The sequence below is a fragment of the Perognathus longimembris genome, chromosome 6, assembly GCF_023159225.1.
Source record: "Perognathus longimembris pacificus isolate PPM17 chromosome 6, ASM2315922v1, whole genome shotgun sequence".
In the NCBI taxonomy this organism is placed as follows: Eukaryota; Metazoa; Chordata; class Mammalia; order Rodentia; family Heteromyidae; genus Perognathus; species Perognathus longimembris.
Genome location: NC_063166.1, coordinates 65,365,202 through 65,384,019, shown reverse-complemented (window position 1 = coordinate 65,384,019; position 18,818 = coordinate 65,365,202). Strand labels below are relative to the sequence as shown.

At 52.8% G+C, this 18,818-nt stretch overlaps 1 protein-coding gene across 2 annotated transcripts in view; it reads left to right on the top strand.

Annotated features, from left to right (window-relative positions):
* The window catches only part of LOC125353330 (tyrosine-protein phosphatase non-receptor type substrate 1-like), a 38,796-nt gene extending 22,395 nt beyond the window's left edge, over positions 1-16,401 (top strand). Inside the window, exons 4-9 of one of the 2 annotated variants that reach the window (XM_048348929.1) lie at positions 226-543; positions 1,015-1,347; positions 3,248-3,355; positions 5,377-5,401; positions 11,734-11,785; positions 13,830-16,401. In XM_048348929.1, the coding sequence (XP_048204886.1) occupies positions 226-543; positions 1,015-1,347; positions 3,248-3,355; positions 5,377-5,401; positions 11,734-11,785; positions 13,830-14,093 (1,100 nt within the window). In that variant the 3' untranslated portion in view covers positions 14,094-16,401. The remainder of the gene's footprint in view (positions 1-225; positions 544-1,014; positions 1,348-3,247; positions 3,356-5,376; positions 5,402-11,733; positions 11,786-13,829) is intronic. The other variant, XM_048348930.1, reaches the window with a different exon arrangement.
* Positions 16,402-18,818: the final 2,417 nt, after the last annotated feature.

Here is an 18,818-nt window from a genome sequence, read left to right as displayed (position 1 = left end):
AGGTTTAATAAATAATGCTCTATCTGTGGCTGAGGATGTAGGTAGAGCATGTGCTTAGCTTGCATGAGGCCCTGGGTTCAGTTTTCAGAACAGTAGTAGTAGTAATGATAATGGTGTACAGTAGTAGTAATAACAGTAGTGTGTGGGAAAGGTTGCTCACGGCGTCTCTCCTGCTCGGAAGGGCCCATCCTGCAATCACATCTCTCTGTAAATCCTCCTTTGTAGCCAGACCTTCTGCTCCCGTGGTTGCGGGCCCTGTGGCCAGGGCCATACCTGGGCAGACAGTGAATTTCACCTGCAAGTCCCACGGCTTCTCCCCCCGGAACATCACCCTGAGATGGTTCAAAAATGGGAACCAGCTCTCTGACTCCCACACCAGCCTGGACCCCAAGGGAGAGAGCGTCTCCTACAACGTTTCCAGCACAGCCAGGGTGCAACTGGCCCCCGGGGACGTCCGCTCTCAGGTCATCTGCGAGGTGGCCCATGTCACCTTGCCCGGGGGCCCTCTTCGTGGGACTGCCAACTTGTCTGACGCCATCCGAGGTAGATGACCCCAAGTCCCAGCCCAAGCCCCCGCCTGCCCACCAAGCCTGTCTCTCCCCGGGGCTTTAGCTCTGCAGTCTGAAGGGCCTGGGACCCGGTGCCCAGCCCTGTGCTGGAGGCTGCATTTCCTGTACGTGTGGCAGCACAAGTACTCACCGTGTGCACGCCCAGCCCCCTCGTGCTGCAGGTCTCATTTGTTTTGCTGCCATCACTGCGTCCATCTGCAGGCCAGGGCTGCATGTGTTGGTTCCATGTATTCGTTTAACAACAGCCATGAGTACTGTGGGTCTACTGTGCAGGTTCTGTGCTTAGTGATTATGTTCACGTGCATACCCTCAGTGTTGGAACCCTACCATGTGCCCAGCACTGTCCCGTGTGATTCCCATGCCCTGGTGTTGGGGCTCAGTGCTCCAGCCCCTCCTCCGGGGTCTCTGAGACACAAGGTCAGAGGCTCTGCCTGTGCTGTTTCAGTGCCGCCCACCCTGGAGGTCAGCCAGCAGCCCACCATGGCAGGAAACCAGGTGAACGTCACCTGCCTGGCATCCAACTTCTACCCCTCGAGCCTGCGGCTGAGCTGGATGGAGAATGGAAACGTGTCACGGGTCGAAACGGGCTGGGCCCGCACCGAGAACAAGGATAGGACCTTCAACCACACGAGCTGGCTGCTGGTGAACACCTCTGCGCACAGGGAGAGCGTGGCGCTCACCTGCCAGGCGGAGCACGAGGGCCAGCCCGCCATCACTGCCAACCTCACCCTGGAGGTCTCTGCCCAGCAGAAGGAGCAGGGCGCCGACACCACCCCTAGTGAGTGCTCCGCCACAGAGGCCCCGCCCCGATCCTGGAATGTGTGACTAGATTTATTTCCCTTTAACACGTTTAAATGTCCAAAGTAGTGTAGAGTGCTGATTGCAGATGCATCTAGAAGTCTAGAATGTAGAGTTTACAAGTCAGCTCGCACCCTGTGAGGCACTGGGAGGAGCTTGGTGCAGGGCTCCAGGGAGCTTTACAGATATTGAAGGAGAGCGAAGAGTGGGAGGGGGATCTTCGTGCCTCCTTCACCTGCAGTTACTGCTTCCATTCTGCATGGCTCTCTTGCGCAGCCCTCACTCAGTCTCCTCTGCCCTCGGGAGTGGGCCAGCCACTCAGTGGTTCGGTGGCTGTCTTTGCATGCGCTCTGCCCTGTGTGTGATGGTCCCCTTGGAGACCATTTCTGGAGGTGCATTTGTAGGCCAAAGGCATGGTGGTTTCGGATGAAGGTCATATTGTATGGTGGTTTTGGATGAAGGTCATAGTGTGTCAGTCCTAGGGCATTGGGGTGGCATTTCCTCAGCCCCCTTTTCAAGGCTTGTTGGTCCCCATCTTGTCATTCTTGAAATTCACTACAGCTTGGTGGCTTTTCAGTGGAATGTTCTGGCACCCATCACCATCATGGCTGACGAGTTGTCCATAGCAAAGCCTTTGAATGGATTGGAACCATGTCTTCACCCATCCTTGGTGTAGCCCCACACAGTGTCCTCCGGGTCATGTCAGTTGCCCCTTGATGTTGCCAGCACCCGACTTTCATAGCACACACTGCCCTGGGTGAGGGACATGTGGATTTCCACCATGATTCTGTCACTGACCTGCTGTGTGACCTTGGGTCAATCGGTGCCCTCTGAGCCTCCCTTTGCTCATTGAGTTTCAGGGTGCACAGTAGGCCTTTCAGTGTATCTAGAGGGTGCAGGAGTCAGTGGGCAGCTGGTTTCTTTTTTTTTTTTTTTGGCCAGTCCTGGGCCTTGGACTCAGGGCCTGAGCACTGTCCCTGGCTTCTTTTTGTTCAAGGCTAGCACTCTGCCACTTGAGCCACAGCGCCGCTTCTGGCCGTTTTCTGTATATGTGGTGCTGGGGAATCAAACCTAGGGCCTCGTGTATCTGAGGCAGGCACTCTTGCCACTAGGCCATATCCCCAGCCCCGGCAGCTGGTTTCTTAGAGGATTCCCAGAACTTTCCACTCAGGTGGAGATGATTATTGGTTATTGATGATTACTGATTATTGGAGGAAGCCAGGAGGAGGGTTCAGCCGACTTGTGGAGCCCATGAAACAAATGTGTTAGGGTGTTGATGGAAACCTGTGTTTCCATGGTACACAGCCCTACTGACTTCCTGTTATGTTTTAGTCTAGAACCTTCTGTGTGAGCCCTGTGCCCACCTGCCCCCCCCCCGGACCCCAGCTGTTGTCTCTGTCTCTGGTGACCTGACTCAGTGCTCTAAGGCTGGCTATGGTCCAGGCCCAGGGCACATGTGGGTGGCCAGCCCTGGGTGCTCTTCAGAGCCCCTCCCCCTCCCCTCCACCCCAGGCCAAGGACGGCCACTGGATGATTCAGAGTTTCCAGGGGATCTGGGCTCCTGGTGTGACTTCCCAGCATGGGTGAGGTAGGGGTGGGGGGACAGATCTCTGCAACCCAGGAGAGGAAGTTGGGTCTTCCTCCAGGGGCTTCCATTAGCAATGCTTCCCCTGACGACTCCCTAGGCATGGCACCTGTACCCCTAATGGATGACCTAGTGTAGGTGATGTGTGCAGGTCCCTGAGGAGTCCAAGTGTGAGTCCTGATGTCTCAGGAGACCCCAGCAATGCCTGTGTAGTGAGAAAGGGCAGAAGGCTCTTTGCTTTTTCCCCACATTTTTAATCTGTACGGATGAAGCTTCTCTTCTGTGTGATCTTCAGATGGCAAGACTAGCTGGAATATCTTCATCGTGGTGGGCGTGGTGTGTGCTCTGCTGGTGGTCTTGCTGATGGCCGCCCTCTACCTCCTCAGAATCAAACAGAAGAAAGGTAGGTGGAGTCCCTTCTTCCTTCCTGGGAGTTTGTGCCAGTCTGCCCTTCCTAGATGGTGTGTGTGGACTGGGCACTCTGAGCACTGGTGACTGGGATTGGCGTGGTAGCCTCACCGTGTTGGAGTGGGGAGGCAAGAAGAGAATCAGAGAGAACAGTCTTTTCCAGGAGCTGCCTGGAGCTCTGCTTTCCTTTTACCTAGCTGTGCACAGTGCTTGCCAGGCAGGAGGGTGGCCTGAATACTTGCAGCTGCCTCCAAGGCTGGGCTGATGGGATGGATGGAGGATGTGAGGTTAGGGAGGAAACGGCATGCAGCACAGGCTCCTGCAGTCAGCACCTCTTCCTCCAGATCCTTGGCACATATTCAGCACCGTCAGTTCCTCCTCATGCACCTCCACTTCCTTGTCTGTAAGATGGGTACAACCTTGCCTGTCTTGGAGGATATTTTCTTTTTTCTTTTTCTTTTTGCTAGTCCTGGGGCTTGAACTCAGGGCCTGAGCACTGTCCCTGGCTTCTTTTTGCTCAAAGTTAGCACTCTGCCACTTGAGCCACAGCGCCACTTCCGGCTTTTTTCTGTATATGTGGCGCTGAGGAATCAAACCCAGGGCTTCATGTATGCAAGGCAAGCACTCTACCACTAGGCCATATTCCCAGCCCTTGGAGGGTATTTCTGAAGCTCAAGTTCACGGTCACGGAATAGTGACGCACTCCAGAGCCTCGGTCTGCACGTTTTCTTCTTCATGCTCGGAGGAGGCAATTTTAAGCTGATATTTCCAAGACCTTTTTTTTTTAAACCACAAGCCATAGAAATAACATTTCACATCTCAACCCAACACAACCCTTTATATAAAATTGAAACTGGTATTTTCGTTTTTGGACATATCCTGTTGTTTTTTTTTTTCTCCTATTAAAAATGCTGGTCGCGACACCCCTTCCCCAGCATGAGCCCCAGCTTGCAGAGTGAACAAGGCTGCCTGAGCGGTCACGCATGCAGGCCCTGGCTGAGCCTGGTTGTGCATGTCACCCGTTGTTTCTGCACCCCTCTTTCTCCTCTGCCCCCAACCCCAAGTTCTGTCCTTCCTAAGAAAGGGGAAGGATTTACTGACCCAATTTATACACGAGGAGACCGAGGCCTGGGAACAACCTAAAACCTGCCAGGGCCTCACCTGGTAGTTGAAGCTAGGATTCAAAGTCATGAGTCGTGGTGAGACCCCTGGGTCCTGGAGGGGTTCTCCCCGCATCCCCCTCATTTCAACCCTTACACTCGACCACATTGGGTCTGGGGAGACATCAGCGTCAGGACCGCCCGCATTCCATCCCTGCACTTGAGATGATGAGCCCCCCCCCCCCCCCCCGTATTTGGACTCACGGGCCTGGATTTGGATGTGGGGTGCTGAGAGACGGCCTTTCCACCACCACCCCCTCTCCCCCAGCTCACTCCCACAGCCAGGCTCCGGCCTGCTTACCCTGGCCATGGAGCTCCCGCACCAGGACAACCTCCAGCAGCCTGTTGGAGTGTGGCGCCCAGCACATTGGAACACGCGTGTTGCTTTTTAATTACAAATTTACTGTAAAATGGGAGTCAGATGGCTGCGGAGCCTCGGAGGCCGCTCTGTGGGATACCCCGCATCACAGGCTGAAAACCTCCGCACCAGGCAGATGAGTGCTCTCCTGGCATGTGGTACAATGTGTAAATAAATGGAGGAGTTATAACAAGCTCAGAGAGGGGAAGGGCCTTACCCCTGGGTCACACCTGCTCCTCGTCTCCTGCTGTGAAACCTATCTGGGCCCTGGGCTTGCTAGAGGTTTCTGCTCCTGTATGTGCTGAGCACAGGTGAGGACTGGCCTGGTCCCTCCCAAGCTGCAGGCTGTTTTGGGGGAAGGTGGAAATCTCCAGAAGTCTGGGAGGGCCTGGCTCACCCCACTGCCTCCCGCTTCCTAGAAGAGAGAGGATAGTGAGCAAGTGAGCAAAGTGTGCTTCTAGCTAAATAACTAGCATTTTCTTTTCTTCTCTATTCCAGCCAAGGGGTCTACTTCTTCCACGAGGTAAGTGCATCACGAGGAAGGCTTTTTTGAGGGAGTTTTCTGGGTGGTCTTCGAAGCCACAGTTTGTTACTTGACTGCCACTCAAGTGCCTCAATGTTCTGACCTGGCCTTTGTAACCAGTTCCCCTGGGTTGGGTTCTAGTTAGTGTTGTAAATGAGCAGGTTTTGGCCACAGCTGGGTGGATTTTTTTTTTTTTTTTGGCCAGTCCTGGGCCTTGAACTCTGGGCCTGGGCCTGAGCACTGTCCCTGGCTTCTTTTTGCTCAAGGCCTCTGCCACGTGAGCCACAGCGCCACTTCTGGCCATTTTCTATATATGTGGTGCTAAGGACTCGAACCCAGGGCTTCATGATTATGAGGCAAGCACTCTTGCCACTAGGCCATGTTCCCAGCCCCAGCTGGGTGGATTTCTTGCCCCAGACAGCACGGCCGCAGCCCTTGTCTAGTCCCGCATGGATTGTGGTGCCCGCTCTTTCCTTTCTTCCATGGCTGTTGGCCGATCAACCCAAGATGGTGTGGCTGGGAGAATGCCAGGATGATGGAGTCACATCCAAGGCCCCCTGACGTCCACAGCCTGGCCAGGGGCTCAGGTGCTGACACTCAGCACACCTGTGTGTGGACTCGCGTTTGCAGGGATTTGTCGTGGAGTCACGACTCTGTGTCACTGTCCTGTGTGCTGGGGATGGATCTGTGAACCAAAATGAGAGCCTGGGCTCTCAAGGGGCTGAGATGTGGGGAGGCACGTGGCCCACATGGATGTGAAATGAACTAGAATGTTCTGTTAGATGATGGTCTAATATAGGGTGAAGATGGAGGTTCATAGGTGGGGGGAGAGATCATAGGCAGAATAAGCAGCTGCCTGAAGAAGGAGTGTGAGCAGATCTTCAAGCTATGGACAAAGCTTGGCCTGAGGAGCAGAAGGGCAGGCAGGGAGGGCCAAGGCTCTGGTGTGGGATGTAACAGGAGCCCCATCTGGCTGGGCAAGGGGGCAGTAGGGAAGGCACCAGGTGACATCGGCAAGCAGCAGGTCCTGGGCTCTTAGCAGCAGCCCATATACAGCAGCCTCTTAGTAAGAGGCTTGCTAGGAAGGAGCCTCACACGCAGCCTAGCTGTATACAGGCAGCATCCACCGCCCACCCGTGGATGTACTGCATGGACGTGTGTGCTTCCATACTCCGTACTATAGTGACTGATACGATCAAATCTCCTGTGGTGGCCAGCCAGGTTTTACCCACCCATGCAGATCTTTCAGTGTTTGTTTGTTTGTTAAGCATTCTGGATTTCAGAATTGCAGAATAGCTCTGAGATAGAATGAGAGACAGTAGTCCAGGGAATGTGGCTTCAAGAAGGACTTTTGAGGGTGTGTGTGTATGGGGGGGGGTGTTTAATCCCCAGTGGGGTGATGAGTCATGGGAAGAATGTGGTCCTACATTTTTTTTTCCAGTTGTGGAGCTTGAACTCAGGGCCTAGGCTCTGTCCCTGAGCTTTTCTGCTCAAGGCTAGCACTCTACCACTTTGAGCCACAGCTCCACTTCTGGTTTTTCTGGTGGTCAGTTGGAGTTAAGATTCTCAGTCTCCCAGACTTTCCTGCCTGAGCTGCTTTGAATTGTGATTCTCAAATATCAGCCTCCTGAGTAGCCAAAGATTACAGGCATGATTACGTGCCTGGCTCCTCCTGGCTCTTGTTGAGTGGTCTCTGCTAAGGTGTGCTCCTTTGCATGCTCTACTGAGGGCCTCTCCATGGCTCTAGGAACTACACTCTGTGAGTTCTGTGTCATGGCAGGTAGTGTGGCCACCTCCTACTCTCCTGAGCTTGTTATGGAGGGCACAGCCTCTTCCCCAGGCTAAGGAACTTCCTGGGAGTCTCCTCTGGGCCGGCCCTGACATCCAGTGTGTGCAAGGTGTCTGTGTGTGTTCCCTACTTAGTCCCTATGTCCCTTATGTTCCCATTAGGTGCTCAGACAAGGTTTGTTGAATGAACAAATAACCAAACAGAGGCTGAGTGCTACAGTTAAGATCTGCAGAGCTTCTGAGCTCTTTCCTGTCTCCCCTGGAATACTCCCCACCCCACCTGTCTTCTTTTACTTATCTTACCTATCGAAGTTACATGGTGAGGTTCTGGGAGAAAGGGACGAGGGTCCCTAAGGATGGTGACCAGGAGCCTTCACCTGCTGTTCACTGAACACTTGCTGTGTCCTCTGTGACCATCTGCCCCTTTGTGCGTGTATCCGTTTGTGATCTGACTTCTCATAAGACAGTGGCTCCAGACCTGCGGGGGGTAGGGGGGCAGCACTGCTGCGGATGGGGCTGGGCAAGGAAGGGAGGCCGTTTCACCAGCTGCAGTCGGAGCCCTTGTGCTAGATGGTCCCAAACCGCAGCTCCAGAGCCCCTGTTCTAGACAGCGGTCAGTGTCCCCATCCTACAGTGGACACTGTGCGGTCATGTGACACTGCCGGGGTCCCGCACACCCCCAAGTGCTGGCATTAACCCCAGTGCTCTCCATCCTGGCCTGGAGGCCTATTCCTGCCTCCCTGGAGGAGCCCGCTGTTTTCTGGCTGTTTCATATTTTTCCAGCACGAGCTACCCAGGGAGCCATGAGAGATCACTCGCTTCTTTCATCTCTCTAAACCAAAGCTGTCGCTGGTGAGCGGTGATGGTTTCGGGTGCAGCCTTGGCTCCAGCCTGGCTTGCTGAGATCAGACGCTTGTTCAAGGATGTTGGTTTAGGGGATAACCTTGCCTCTCGGGGGCAGTTGCCTGGGGAGCACCCCCCCCCCCTCGGCCGCTGCTTTGAGCACAGAGGCTCTACAGGGACCCTGCTCTCTCCTAACTCCCTGGTTAGGAATAACAGGCAGAGCACCTCCCGCCACCCTGCCTGGATCAGAGGAGAGAAAGCATCTCGGCTGCATTAATTGGGCAGTGGGGTTCATTCAGGCGGCCATTTGTTCGCTTGTCAGATGATCACTACGTTTATTCTTAGACTGTAAGGGCTTTCCTGATTCCCTCACTTCTTCCTTTGGATGGAGCCCAGCTCCGGGCCAGATAGGAGCTGGGGGCTGACAGAAGGAGGTAGGGAAGATGCTAAGCCTGGCCCTTTGGCCCCTGGCATCGACTGGAAGAAGCGCTCATTTATTCATTCAACAACTGTTTATGATGTGCTGGTGGTGTGTTGACACAGCACAGGCGTGGTGGCTTCGCTGTCACTCTGCACATGGATGGCATAGGTCTCTCGGCTCGTCAGACACCGCTGTGCTGCAGGGGCGGAGGAGATAGATGAAGTAAAGGCAGCCAAGGGACAGAGTGAAGCTCAGAGGTGAGACTTAGGGGCAAGCAGGGAAGGCTTCTCCAAGGAGGTGGCATTTAGAAGACAGCTGAAGGATGAAGAGCCTCAACGTGGGTCCATCTGGGGCAGGAGTTAGGCCAGACAGAGGGAGCGGTCAGCGCCAAGGCCCCAAGGCCTTGGGCATGTTTATTGAGCGTGAAGGAGGCCAGAGTTGCTGGGGCGGAGGGAAGGAGGGAGGGAGACAGGGAGGGAAGCAGGCAGGCAGAAAGCAGAGCCTTGCTGTCACTATGGTGCAGGGCCGTGCCATGAGTGTTTTGAGCAAAGAAATAAAGTGACATTGTTGATGCAATTTTTTTTTCCTTTTTTAGAGCTGTATCTTTGGCCCTTTTGCTTTCAGTTTGTTTTTGAGATGGAGCCTTGTTGATTTTTGCCTGAGCTGGCCTCAAATGATGTTTCTTCTGTTTTTACGTCCCAAGTAGCTGAGATTACAGCATGTGACACCGTCACATGACCTTTGAAAAGGCAGGCCTCACTAGGTAGCCCAGGCTGACTTTGAACTCACAGTCTTCCTGTCTCAGCTTTCTAAGTGCTAGGGTTATAGACATGTACCACCATACCTGGTTTGGATATCCCTCTGAACAAAAGGGAAAGGGAAATGGGTCCGTTCCACCCCCCAACCCCCCGCAGTGGCCCAGGGAGCCAGGATAGGGGAAATGACATGACAGAATGGCTACATCCAATGTGTCGATTTTAGAGGTAGCCATTCAGCCTTTTGACTGGTTAGGCCTGGATTGTAAAGGAGGAAAGAACCAGGGGGTACTTCAGAGTCTAACCTGAGCCTGGGATGAGCACTGGTCGTCCCATTCATTGAGGTAGAATGACCAAGGGAGAAACAGACTCAAGGAACTGGATGATTGTTTACAGTGTGAAATATTGCTCTGAAAGAGATGATTGGATCTCTTGAGAAGGGAGTTTGGGGGCTAGGTGAAGGTTTCCCCTAGAATGGGATGTTTAAAATAGGACTTAGAGGAGGAAGAAGAGTAAGGACATGACAAAGTAAGAGGACTGCATAGGCAAAGGCCCTGGGGCTGTCTGACCACCATTCATCCCAAGTCATTTGGGCAGCCTTGACTCTTGTGATGAGACAGCATGGCAGACAGCAGCCTAATGCAGAGATGACACGACGCTAGGAGGGAGGAGGCGGTGAGGGAGATGCAGCCCAGCCCACCATTAGCAAAACCTCAGGAGGAGACAACATAAGAGTAAAGTCTAGAAGGATGCCCAAAGGTTCACCAAAAACAGTGGGGTCACCCAAGGCAGAGAGCATCAAGTGTGGAGCATCAAGCAGCCCTCAGGAAATGGTCCGTTACAGGTATAAGTGAGGGTGGGAGACTGAAGGGCCTGACTGAATGGGGGAGTTTACTCAACATTCTACTGGGTGAGTTAGGCCTGAACGGGATAGGCAGTGGGGGGCCGCAGAGGCGTGCAAGCCAGCCGGGTGGGACGAGACTTGCCTGATCTCCTCTGCGGTCCTAGCGAGCTGTTTCTGTGCCACGTGGGGCTTGCATTGCCCCAGAACTGCCTGTGAGCCAAGCCCTCATGCCAACTCCATTAATAACCCTGCTGCCAAGCCCCATTGCTCATGTCTGACATTATCCAGGCTCACGTGCCTGGAGTTGCTGGCTGGAGAATTTACACAAACGGCTGCCTGACCCAGAGCAGTGGCTGACTCGCTCATCACCTTGACCGTGACCCAGGCTCCAATTACAGAATCAAGTGCACGAACAGCCTTTCTTTTTGTGATTAATCAGAACATCTCTCTCTCTCTCTCTCTCTCTCTCTCTCTCTCTCTCTCTCTGTCTCTCTCCACTTAAAAAAAGCACCAGTAATACATAATATTTATAATAGAGAACATTTGGAAAGTATAGGGAACTAAAAGGAAGAAAAATAATCTACAACGATCCCTGCTGTGAGCATTTCCCTCCCAGGGTTCATCGTGCATCTGACACCGTAGAGATGATCCCACAGCCTTAAGCTCTTTTCCTCACCATCCCAATGTGATCGTTTGTAAGTTATAATGAACAGCTGCTGGGGTTGGAGGTGTAGCTCTGTGGTAGAACCTTTGGCTAGCATGCAGGAGTCCCTGGCTCTGATCCCTAACACTAATCACAAAAGCAGAAAGACCTCCTCCTATACCTTGTAGTTTCATTTATTTTCCCCTTTATTATTTATTTATTGGGTAGTAATGGGACTTGAGTTCATAGGCTTCCCCTTGTTTGCTCAGCTGATTCTCTCCCACTTGAGCCACACCTCTAGTCTGGCTTTTTTTTTGGGGGGGGTGGGGGGCTGGTGATTTTGGAGATGGAGTCTTCAGAACTTTTCTACCCAGGCTGGCTTCCAACCCTGATCCTCTAGGTCTCAGCCTCCTGAGTAGCGAAGCTACTAGGCATGATTATAAGTTATGATCTAATTAAGCCTAAACTTAAAAAAAAATCTTAACTTCTAGGTTGATCCTAATTTTGTAAACTGGTCCCAGCTGACAACAAGGTCTTAACTTCTCTCTCCCACCCTTGCTTTGTGCAGAGAGCCTTTTTTCCCCCCTATATGGAATGGCCCCTTCCCCCAGGAAAGTCAAATTGTGAGTTAAAGTATGAAGAGTTTCCCAAAAGGCCCCCCTGGCTGGCCTCTCAGCGGTGTAGGAGAAGGCCCAACTGTCTCTCCACTCCTTCCCTGGGGTACCTTCTCTGAGCAATAGTTTTCTCAGAGACTCAGGCCAACAATGGTTTACACACACACACACACACACACACACACACACACACACACACACACACACACACACACAGAGCCAGTGCCTTGTTGAATATTCCTTGTTTGTGAGATTGGCCCTCATGTCTAAACATTCGATATGCTGCCGAGGTCTGTGTATGATTCATTCATCCCGCCCTCCCTTTGATATAGGAAGTGGAACCTAAATGTTATTCTTATCGATTTGCATGAGCACTTGAGATAGTGCCCGGTTATTTTTATCTGTGCATCTCTTTCCTTTTTAGGTTGCATGAGCCGGAGAAGAATGCCAGAGAAATAACCCAGGTACAGTCCTTGGTGAGCCGCCCTTCCTGGTAAACTCCGGGTGTGATTTCCTTACATCAGGCAAAGCTGAAGATCCGGTTCTAAATTAAGACCCATCTCCGATGAGGGAAGGGCAGATCTAGCTGTACAACCCCAAGTTCCTCTTCTTGCTTCATGGCTACTCCTTGCACAACTCCAGGGGGTGGCCGTGGCTGTCGTAGTATGCCCTGTGTCTGTGTGTGCTGTGATGTCTGGTTTCGGCCTTCACTTGTGGATTTTCCCTTCCTGCCACCTGGCCTTTGCTCGAGCCAGTTCCTCCAACTGTAACATTTCATTTCCTCCTCCTGCAAGCCTGGCTTTCCCTTGGAAAAAGCAGCATACTGCAGCCTGCCAGGGCCTCTCTGGCCTCCCCTGATGGAAAGACAACATCGTTATTCATTACCCCGCCCAAAGGCACCTGCCCTTGACCTGGCAGCTTCTTCCCCACATTGCTGAGATTTCATAGACAGCTGGAGCCCTGGCTGTCACCAGTGGACGCTGTCAGACCCCAAAGGCTCCAGGCTCCTTAGCACTTGTAATGAGACAGGCCCTGCTCTATACCCTGACTGAGAGAGTGCCAACTGCCCTTGTTTATTTCCCAGGCACTTGGCATTGTTTTAGATGTAATCTCTCAAAGGAGCTGTGCTGAGAGAGGCATGGTGCTCGTACGCTGGATACCTTGGCCTGCTCTGCTGCTCTCCCCTGCATTGCCCAGCAACTCCTGGGCACAAACCTGGGTGGCAATTAGACAAAACCTTTGCCAGGTGTGGCAGAGAGACACTTTCTCCTTGGTCATTTTACCTTTGGACTTCCCCTAGGAACTTTCTGAGGGAAAAGATGGCAGTGATGAAGATCCTACGTTTGTGTGTGTGTGCTGGTCCTGGGGCTTGAAATCAGGGCCTGTCCCTGAGATTGTTTGTTCAAGGCTAGCACTCTACCACTTGAGCCACTGCCCCACTTCCGGCTTTTGGTTTTGAGTCGTTTACTGGGGATAAGAGTTGCATGGACCTTCCTGCCTGGGCTGGCTTTGAACCTCAATCCTCAGACCTCAGCCTCCTGAGTAGCTAGGATGACAGGCCTGAGCCATTGGTGCTCAGCTGAATCTACTACTTGTGTCCCCACTTTACAGCTGGGAAAACGGGGGCCCAGAAAATTGAAGTGGATTACCCAGAGGCCCTCAGCTAGGCAAAGCAAAATTAGGATTGAAATCCAGGCCTTTTGGGTCCACTGATAAGAGGCCTCATTTCCACACTGCTGTGTTCTACCTCCTAGGTGCCAGCTTCACCCAGAGGGGAGCTGACATTACTGCCATCATGTTCACCCACCCATCCATTCCCACACACACTCATCCCTCCATCATCCATCTTATTACTCATACATCCATCCACCTATTCATCCACCCACCCATATCTCCTCATCCATCCAGTTATTGATCTATCCATCCAACCAGCCATTCCTCCCTCCTGATTGATTGGGCTTCAGTGCCAGTTCTTGGTACTTGCATTATAGGAAATACCCAGCAAGTATTTGCTGAGTACATACATACATACATGAATGAGTATCCCCACCCACTGGGAGATCATATATACTCCAATGCACAGCACACCAGGTCTTGGTGGTGACAGGGTTGTGAGGGGAGTGGGGCTGAGGAACATAGCGGAAGAGCCCTGGGCCAAGGCCATGGGGGCAGGGAAGCATCTCAAGATGGGGACATGCTGGGGTTGAAATGTGTAAGGAGGATGGGGACCCACTGCCAGGAGGAGGGTGCACATACCAGGCAGGTGGGTGGACTTGGGAGAGGAACTCGGGTTCCATGGTTTAGAGGTGAGTATTTCAGAAAGATCCCTTCGGCTGTGGGAGGAAGAAGGTGGGGGTGTGGGGAAGAAGGCTGAAGGCAGCATTATCTCATCTAGAGGGATTTGCACTAGGGCTGAGCCTCTGGGAGCTGGAGGGATAGAAGCATCTAGACCTGGTATGAGTCGATGGGCAAGTGGGCTGAGGGCACCGATGTGACCTCTTGTCGATCGATGTCTTTTAGATCCAGGACACCAATGACATCAATGATATCACCTACGCCGACCTGAATCTGCCCAAGGAGAAGAAACCCGCCCCCCGGGCTGCCGAGCCCAACAACCACACAGAGTACGCCAGCATTCAGACCGGCCCCCCGCCCAAGTCGGAGGACACCCTCACTTATGCAGACCTGGACATGGTCCACCTCAACCGGGCCCCCAAACCGCCAGCTCCCAAGCCTGAGCCATCCTTCTCAGAGTACGCTAGCGTCCAGGTCCAGAGGAAGTGAACCAAGGTTCCAGTCAGCTCTAGGGTCTGGCCCCACAGGCTTTCTTGTGCCCCGTGTAGAGTGGCCATGATGAGGACAGCCAGCCCCATTTCCAGAAGGCCCCGGGACCAGGAATGAGGGTGGTTCTGATCTGCCTGCCCACCTCCCCGCCTTGGCTCTCCAGCATTTCCAGCTCAGCCATGCCTCCATCTTTGTCCCACCTCTGAAGGAGGAGAGATCATCTAACCAGCCAAGGACTTGGCCAGAGCCTTTCAAGAGTCCAAGGACTGTTGTGCCTCTGACTACGTCAAGCACAGGTCTGGGTCATGGTTGTTGAGAGACCCCAGGGCTACCTCCTTGATGTTCCACAAGCCTGATCTTCCAGGTGAAGAGGGAAGAAGATCCCACTTCCTGCCTGCCACCTTCACCCAACTGGGGGCTTTGGGGACATTGCCCTTCCGATCAAACTGTCCCATCCATGGAGAAGCTGGGGAAGAAACCACAAAAAACTTTGAGATCCGCAATCTGAGCCCTGGTGAGGCTATTATTAACATCCCCGGTGTGCCCCCCCTTCTCCGGGCTGATGAGCCACGAGCCTTGGGGAAGGTGGGGGAATGGCTCTTCTTCCTGGGGACAGCTGCGACTCCTGGGACAACCATCAAACTCATCCGGGGTGCTCCCGCCTCTCCTTTCTAGACCCGAGCTTGCTTCCTCCAGCTAGCACTAACAGCAGCACGCTGTGGACGCCTGTAAATTATTGAGAAATGTGAACCGTGCAATCTTGAAGCCGAGGTGTTAGAAAACTTGATCTGTGGTGTTACGTTTTGTTTTTTGGTTTTGGCTTTTTTCGGGTCCCTCCCCACTTCCCCCTTAAAACAACAACATCATTATCTTGGCTCTTTTGTCATGTGTTGAAGTTCCTGGTTGGGTCTTGTGAAGTCTGAGGTTTAACAGTTTCTTATCCTGGAAGGGGATTTCTTACCGCAGGAACTGAGGTCCTCCTTGATTAGGTTCTTCTAGGATGGAAAGGAGGATCTGTTTGGGCAGCTCTGTGGAGGTGCTCGGCCATCTCTCTGGGACTAACTTGACCTTGTTCTGGGCTGAGCCACAGGCCCGGTCCTGCTGCCCTCCACAGCCAGCCGGCCTCAGCGGCCTCGCCATCCATCGTAAGTGCATTTCCTCAGCTCCCTCTGCTCTTCCGCAAAGAGGAGCTGGGAGCGGAATCGTGACATCCCTGGCTGCTGTCTCTCAAGCACTTTAGGGACAGGCGGAGGGGGAAGGGTACTGAGCTGGCATCTGCCCAACTCCTTCAGCAAGCGTACCCCCTTTCCCTCTGAGCTGCCTGCCCCTCCCCTATGCAGGAAGATGCTTCCTATTTTTTTTTTCTTCTCCCAAGCCTCATGGGGATTAAACTGGAACCAATGCTGGTCTCAGCCAGGCTAGACCAGCGGTGGGCCAGGACATGTCCCTCTGTCCCTCTGTCTCAGGAGGTTGGGCAGAGGCTGTGACCCAGTTACTCTCTGACCTCTCCTTATCTTTTTAGCTAGGCCTCACCGGGTGCAGGTGAGCAAGCATTGCAGCCCTGCTCATTCCGTCTCCACGTAGAACTCAGAGAATTCAGACGCTGATGCCGCTGGAAGCCAGAGGGACTCCTGGCTTGGGCCTTCCAGGAGACAAGTGGGGCCACCCTGCCTGTTTCTGCAGGTGTCATGATGGGGGTAGAGTGGGAAGAGGAACCCCAAGAGTTGAATGAGGACTCATCAGCTCTCTGGGATGGGTCACTTGGTATTTTACAGGGTGGCATCCGGGAGTGGGCGGAGCCAACAGGCCGTGTAGACAGCACTGGCTGACAAGCCTGAGCCTCCCATATGTCTGAGCCACCATGGCCCAAGCCACCTGCTTGGGCTGGTTCCCCGATTCCAAAGGTGTTGGTTTGTAAACCTCCTTCCTTCTCTTTGGCCCAGACAGCACACGCATGTTTGGATACACACACACACACACACACACACACACACACACACACACACACGATTTTAAAAGGATGTTTCCTTGGTGCCATCTTAATTTCATTTTCCTTTGCTCTTTGGAGGGGGATGTAAGGGAATGTGGCTAGCTTTAGCTTCCGCCAGGCAGCCTAGAGGGTCCCCACAGCTTATGGAACCCCAGGAAAAGGAAGAGGTTAAAACAACCCTGCGGAAGGAGGGTGGTTTCAGGAGTTTATTTTCAGACTGTTGGGAAGGAAATAGGCCCCATTTTTGTATATAGTTGCAACTTAAAACTTTTTGGCTTGCAAAATATTTTTGTAATAAAGATTTCTGGGTAACAATGACGCCGTTGGGTACTGCGTGTGTATGTGTGTGTGTGCGTGTGTGTGTGCATATGTGGGTGTTCTTGTCCTTGGGGGATCAAGTCCTGGGGCCTCTTGAAGACTGCAGTCTGCCTCTCCCAGGAAGTGGGTGGGGGAAGGGAGACACAGGGCCTAGGCCTTGCAAATGGTTGGCACTGCCCCTCTTCTCCGGAGGTTTGATAGATTCCCTGTGAAGCTTCTGTGTTCCCTGGCTCAGGATGGGATGAGACTCCACAACAACCACGTTTGGGTCCTGGCTCTGTTGCTTCATAGTTGTGGACATTTGGATAAATCACACCCTGAGACTTGACTCCCTTACCTGCACAATGGGGACCATTGGGCTCCCCCACCCCTGCCCCCGCTGGGGTTCCTGTAGAGACAAAGGCAGGAGATAGGATGCTGAGCCCCAGGCCCAGCACATGGCAGGCCCACTGAGTATTGATTGGCCTGTTTCCCCCTACCCTTCTTCCTGGAGCCTCTCTCCTCTAGCAAATTCTGAATCTGATTCCTGTAATACCCTTGCTGGATGATTATAGTAGGTGCTCAATAAATGCTTGTTTTTTACCCTCCTTGCATTAGAGTATTACTATCAATACAATCAGTCATCATGCAGCAATCCTAGTGTGTTAACATAGCAACATACTTAGTGCTTACTGTGTGCCAGCACTTTACATTGACCGAGTCCTTTAATTCAATGAGGTCAGTTATTAGTTTTTGTTTTGGTTGTGGGTACTAGGGCTTGAAATTGAGGCCCTACAGTCTCACTTGAATTATTTTTTTGGCTCAAGGCTGGTGCTCTACCACTTGAACGACATCTCTACTTCTGGCGTTTTGTTGTTTAACTGGAGATAAGAGTCTCAGGAATATTTCTGCCTGGGCTGGCTTTGAACTGCAGTCCTTAATTAGAAGCAGCTCAGCTACTCAGCCTCCTGAGTAGCTAGAATTCCAGGTGTGAGCCACAGGTGCCCCAGTTGGACCCTATTGTATAGGCATTCCGTATTAAGTATGCACTGACTGCAAAATGTATGGTGGCTGCTGACAGCCATGGGAAGTAAAGTGTTGGATCGCCATTAACTTGCTTAACCATCTCATCATCCCCGCTGCCAGGTGAGGTGGATGTTGTCACTCTCGGTGGGCTTGTAGATGAGATGACAGAGAAAGCATTTCCCAGTGTCCCACAGGCCTGGGTGGGCACCCAGGGGGTCTGACCCTCACTACCCGCTGCTGACACCCTTCCTCAACCCTGGACGTCACTGAAGCATGTGACCCAGCCAAGCCCACGTGCCATCCTCTGTGCATGCTTGGCATGGCCTACGTGACCAGGGTCCCACCACCCAAGCCAAGGAGCCTCTCCAGCCATGTCCTAGACTGTGACTGAGAACTCCAAAGGATCTTGGCCCTGGCCTAGTTCCTCCCACCCTCCCACCCCTCTCTCTTTCCCTTGCCCAGTCTGTGAAATATGTGTGCAGCTCCCAGGAATGGGGTGCTCAAGGCCTGAATCTCTCTGAGTGGGTGCGGACATGCCTTCCATTGCCTAGGAAGGGAGAGAATGATGGACTATGCGTCCAGGCGAGGAGACTTGGGAGGCATATTTTATGCAGCACCTGGGCTGCTTTCACTACAGCCCAAATCTCCAGGGCTGGAGGTTGGCAGGTGATACGAAAGTTGATGGGCGCCAAGTGGCCCTCTTCCTGCCCGCCAAGAAATCAGTCAAGCATTTGCCATTTAGTGGGCAACTTCTTGTGGGGGAGGGAGGTCTTCCCTGGGCAGATGACCCCTCCTTCCATGAGGACCTTCTCAGAAGCCCTGCGCCTGCTTTGCCCGATGAGCAGGAAAATCTCCACTCTCCCTAAAGAATGCCTGATGTGGAAAGCCCCCATCTAGCATATTCCAAACAGCCAAGATTCCACCACGGTTTATTTACATAAATACATAACTTTACATACTGCATATCCAATCCTCCGTATAAATAGTAACTTACTCAACAGCGATTCCCTCTATCCTGGGTAGCTCTTGTAATAACCCCAATTTAATAAGGAGAGAAAGCCAAGGAACATCACAGAGTCTCATCAGGAAAGCATCAGGGCGACATCCTGGTCACCAGCCAGCCAGAGACACCCTGGGTCTTCCCAGGGCTCCGCCTGCTGCTGTTGGCCCTCAGTCCCTGACCCTAATCACCATAGCACCATAGCTCAACCAGGGTCTTGTTCTGTTTTGTGAAGACAACACATTGAAAATGCTTTAAAAAAAAAAAAAAAAAAAACACAACATTGCCAATAACCTGGTAAACTGGTGCCATGGGTGGCTCCTGCCCATCATCCTAGCGACTTGGGAGGCTGAGAAGGCAGCCCAGGCAGGCCCATCTGAAATCCCTGTCCCACCAAATACCAGATGAAGCA